Here is a 4,364-nt window from a genome sequence, read left to right on the forward strand (position 1 = left end):
GCCGAGGTGGGGCCGGGGGGCGGCCCCTGGGGAAGGCTAGGCACTCGCCCCTACTCCTGTGCCCGCAGCCTGGGAGGGTCTCGGGCGGACACACGTTCGCTACACACTTATGCGTATCTCCCCGGCCTGCAGATGCCCACGCCTCCCGGCCGTCCCTTCCAGCCATGCGTCCCGCACTGAGGTTCTGTTCATGGCCCCTCATCCCCATGCAATGAGGAGCAGCCCAAGGCCGGGATTTGGAGCCTGGTCTCTGGAGCCGGATGGCCTGGCTCACATCCCAGCCCCGCCCCGCCCCGCCTCTGATGAGCTGTGAGAACTCCCTCTAGGGACATAAGCTCTCTGTCACTTGGTTTCCCTGTTTGTAAAAATGTGTCAAGGTGTGGAGGGTTTAGGGGTAGCAGAGTAGGTGGAGGCGTTGGTGGGACTGGGTGGGTGGAAGGGTAAAGAGGGGACAGGCCTGGCGAGAACAGGAGGGACAGCTCGGGAGGGATCCGTGGGACAGTGGGACTCACACTGCACGTTCAGCTGCACCTGGGCCTCGCGGGGGCGCACGTTGAAGCCATTGTAGCGAGCCGTCTGGCAGCGGTAGGTCCCACTCATGTCGCGGCTCACGCGCTCCAGCCGCAGCTTCCCGTCCGGGGTCTCCTCCACGGGCAGCCCCGAGGGCAGCAGAGCAGCCTCCTTGTCCACGCGGGACCAGAGCACGGGCGGCCGCGGCTTGCCCCGGCTTAGAGGCAGGTACCCCGTGGCCTCCGCTCTGGGGCTTCTCCTTCCCTCTCCCTAGGTGCGACCCTCCCTTCCCCACCCCAGGCGTCCCCTCCCTTCCCCATCCCATGGTCCCCCAGAGCTCAGTTATTCCCCAGCAATACTCACCTCCACAAATCCTCCCACCTCCCGGGTCTCTACGGAGTCTCTCCCAACTCAGAAAAAGAGCTAAATCGTCCCGGCCTATTCCTTCTGCTCCCTTACCCCACCATCACTCCGTTTGGGGGATTCCACCTTTTAAACAATTCTAGTAGTATCTCCTCCCTCGATCTCCCCTCTCCTGGCCGCTGGTCCTGCTCTAGTTAAAGCCACCACCTTCTTTCTGGAGTGTTACCACAGATGGCTAGTCTGTAGCCCCAACATCTGGGTTATAGCAGGACCAGGGCCAGAATGAACACTGTATCTCCCAGCCTGCCTGTGGCTACCATGAGCCTACATTCTGGCCAGCGGGATGTGGCGGAAGGCAAGTGTCTCTAACAAAGAGAAGTCCTGCCACGCTTCTCCTGCCTGCATGCTGGAATGCAGGCTGGAGGCTGCAGCTGGAGCTGCCACCGTGGAGGAGGCGGGAGGCGAGTGCTAAGGAAAACGGAACAGCAAGACAGGACGGAGTATGGGGCCCCGGGGACTTGGTGCAGCAGAGCCACTATTCCAGCCTGGACTGCTCACTTTTGCTTGAAGAAAGAAATACACCGCTAACTTATTCGAGCTACTTTTATTAAGAGTTTTCCTGTTATTCACAGCCAAACCTAATCCAACCCAGCATAATGCCCAAATGGAGGGTCTTTTAAAGGGTTCCATGGGTCCCATCCTGCATCACATCAAACGAATTAAAATGTCCTACATTAAATGTAAATTGCAAATAACTCTACAAGGCATGCTGAGATCCAGTTATCTAGTTAGCATAATTTATACTCTATAAACATTTATACATTTACTGGCTTTAATTTTGCAGCTTTCCCTTTGTATTTTGGCGCCAATTAATTTATTTTTCCAGGTCTAAACCGTTTCCACGGGCCCTTAAAAAGCTTCCATGCCTTGCCCTGGCTGGGTGGCTCAGTTGGTTGGAGGATTGTCCCAAAAGGTCTCCTTCAATTCCCAGTGAGAGCACATACCCAGGTTTCTGGGTCAATCCCCTGTAGGGGTGCATACGGGAGACAACCAATCAATGTTTCTCTCCCTCTCCCTTCTTCTCTCTCTAAAATCAGTGAAAAAACATAGCCTTGGGTGAGGATTAAAAAAATAATAATAAGCTTCCATGCCTTAATTAGGCTTATGAACCAAATGGAGGAAATGGCCCTGTGCTCCATTGGTTTCCATTTATAAAACATCCCAGCTCCCAACACTTCTTCACCCACAGTCCTTCCCCCTTTGAGGCTGTACTGCCCTCAGGTTAAAGCTCAAACTTCTTGGCTCTGTAAGGGAGGCCCTGTGCTCTGGCCTTTGCCACCCCAGTCTCATCTTCCCTCTCCTTTCCTGTGTCCCAGCTGTGGGACCCACTTATAAGGAATATACTCCCTGACAAGCCAAGTCTCATACCCCATGGGTGTTCCCCCCCGCCGCCGTCCCCTCGCCGAGCAAATGCTCACATGGAGCATGGCTCCTCCCTGGCCGCCTGGGATTCCTTCTCGCATGTCCCCAGGATGCTCTGCAGACCTTGCCTTTAGCTCCCTTTCTAAGGTTTGCCCTTCCAATTCCTGCTTTACCCCAACAGATGCCTCTCCCAGCTGGGCAGCGGGCTCTGAGACGGGCTGTGGCATTTGTGTCTGGGTCCCCAGCTCCCCACCCAGGGCCGGCACACAATGATTGGTGAAATAAGTTTGCGGAATCTGTGGAGGCCTGGCCCATTCATAAAGGCCTGCTCCGGAAGCCTTTCCTGACCCCTCCCCCCGTGCGGATGTCGAGATGGAAGGGCCACCAAGGCTGTCTCATCCAATGGCTCACAGAGGAGAAACTGAGACCCAGGGAGTGAAAGAGGCTTCGCCGAGTCAGCCAGCTCCTCGGTGCAATGTGCTGCGGACTGGAAACGAGATTCCAGAAACCCCCTCCAGAGCCATCCCCTCCAGCTCCTGTCATTCTCAAAGGGTAGACCCTTCAGGCTCTGAAGGCAGATGGTCTGGGTTCAAATCTCATCTCCACCACTTACTGCTGTGTTACCTTATGTTGCCTTAGGTAAGTTTTTATTTTTTTTATTTTTTTTAGTCCTCATCTGAGGATATGTTTATAGAGAAGAGGGGAGAGAGAAACATCGATGTGGATGTGAGAGAGAACAACTATCGGTTACCTCCCATATATGCACCGACCAGGGATCAAAACCAGCAACCTAAGTGTGTGCCCTGACCAGGAATTGAATCCTTAACCCTTTGGTGGACAGGACAACAGGCCAAACAACGGAGCCACCCAGGCAGGATGTCTTAGGTAAGCTTCTTAAACTCTCTGAGCCTGTTTCTTTGTCTCTAAAAACTGAAGTTAAATTATCTATCCCATAAGGTAAATCATGAAGGCGAATAAGATAAATATAAAAATCATTAGAACACATAGGAAGTACTCAATAAACGTTAGCCATTATTATTTCATTATTGTTATTTATTGTTATTGGAACAGCGACCCAGATCCCCTGCATAACCTGGCCCCCGCTGGCCTCTGTGCTCTCATTCACCCCATCCCCCCAGCCACGCTGTCCTTCCTTCAGTTCTCCAAACGGCCCCCGCCCTGCCCTGCCTCAGTGCCCTTATTTGCTGATTCCTTGACCTGCCTTTCTCTTCCACCCTCCCTTGCTCTCCTTTGCCTCGTAAGATCCCACCCCTCCCTCCTCAGATCGCAGACCAAAGATTTTATCTTAGCGAACTCTTTCCTGTCTCAGGCATCACAGTTTGCCAGTGGCACATTCATCTGTGAGGCTATCTGAAAAATGTTTGCCTTCCTACTTAGTTCAATGAGGGCAGAGCCTATTTTGCCCACCACTCTACCCCAGCACCTACCACGGTGCCTGGCATAGAATAGGTGCTTGATAAATGTGTGTGGCATGAACAAAAGGAGTCTTTCCACTCTGGCCTCCCTTTCCCAAGCTGCTGCCCCACCCCCACCCCCTGCCCCTCTCCCCTCTGTGGGCCTCTCCAGCTCCTTCACACCTCCCCGCTGCCCCTCCAGCTGCCCACCTGTCTCAGAGGAGATGTTGACTTCGACGCTCAGGTCGGGTACAGGTGCTCCTGGGAAGGAAGCCACACACAGGTAGGTGCCATAGTCGCTGAAGTGCAGGTCAATGAGCTCTAGGCTGCTTGTGACCGCAGGCAACTCAGGGTCGTTTCGGGTCACCAGCAGCCGCTTGGACATGCGTGCCAGCTTGCCGTTCTTGAACCACTGATAGGTCACCTTCTCCTGGGGCACCGCATCCACGTGGCACGAGAGCTTCAGGTCCTGGCCCAGCTGTATGTTCTCACTTTCTTTGATCACGTCTGGGGTGATCTGGAATGTGGCATTCTTCATGGCTGCAGGTGGGTGGGGAGGGCAGGTTGGCTGGGGCTGGCCCAAAGCCAGGGTCATGTCCCACCCCTCCCCAGACCCAGCTCCTCCCCTCAAAGTGGCCCTCCTGCAGGTTGGGA

General features: G+C 54.5%; 2 protein-coding genes across 2 annotated transcripts in view; both read right to left on the reverse strand.

Annotated features, from left to right (window-relative positions):
- MDGA1 (MAM domain containing glycosylphosphatidylinositol anchor 1) overlaps nucleotides 1–4,364 on the reverse strand; it is a 72,849-nt gene that overhangs the window by 10,817 nt on the left and 57,668 nt on the right. The window contains exon 9 of the mRNA XM_014545717.1: nucleotides 400–727. Within this exon, the coding sequence (XP_014401203.1) occupies nucleotides 400–727 (328 nt within the window). The remainder of the gene's footprint in view (nucleotides 1–399; nucleotides 728–4,364) is intronic.
- Nucleotides 3,328–4,269, reverse strand: LOC106727390 (MAM domain-containing glycosylphosphatidylinositol anchor protein 1-like). Its single transcript, XM_014545708.1, has one exon. The coding sequence runs from the start codon at nucleotides 4,246–4,248 to the stop codon at nucleotides 3,622–3,624; it is 627 nt and encodes a 208-aa protein (XP_014401194.1). The 5' UTR covers nucleotides 4,249–4,269; the 3' UTR covers nucleotides 3,328–3,621.

Source organism: Myotis brandtii, unplaced genomic scaffold, assembly GCF_000412655.1.
Source record: "Myotis brandtii unplaced genomic scaffold, ASM41265v1 scaffold420, whole genome shotgun sequence".
In the NCBI taxonomy this organism is placed as follows: Eukaryota; Metazoa; Chordata; class Mammalia; order Chiroptera; family Vespertilionidae; genus Myotis; species Myotis brandtii.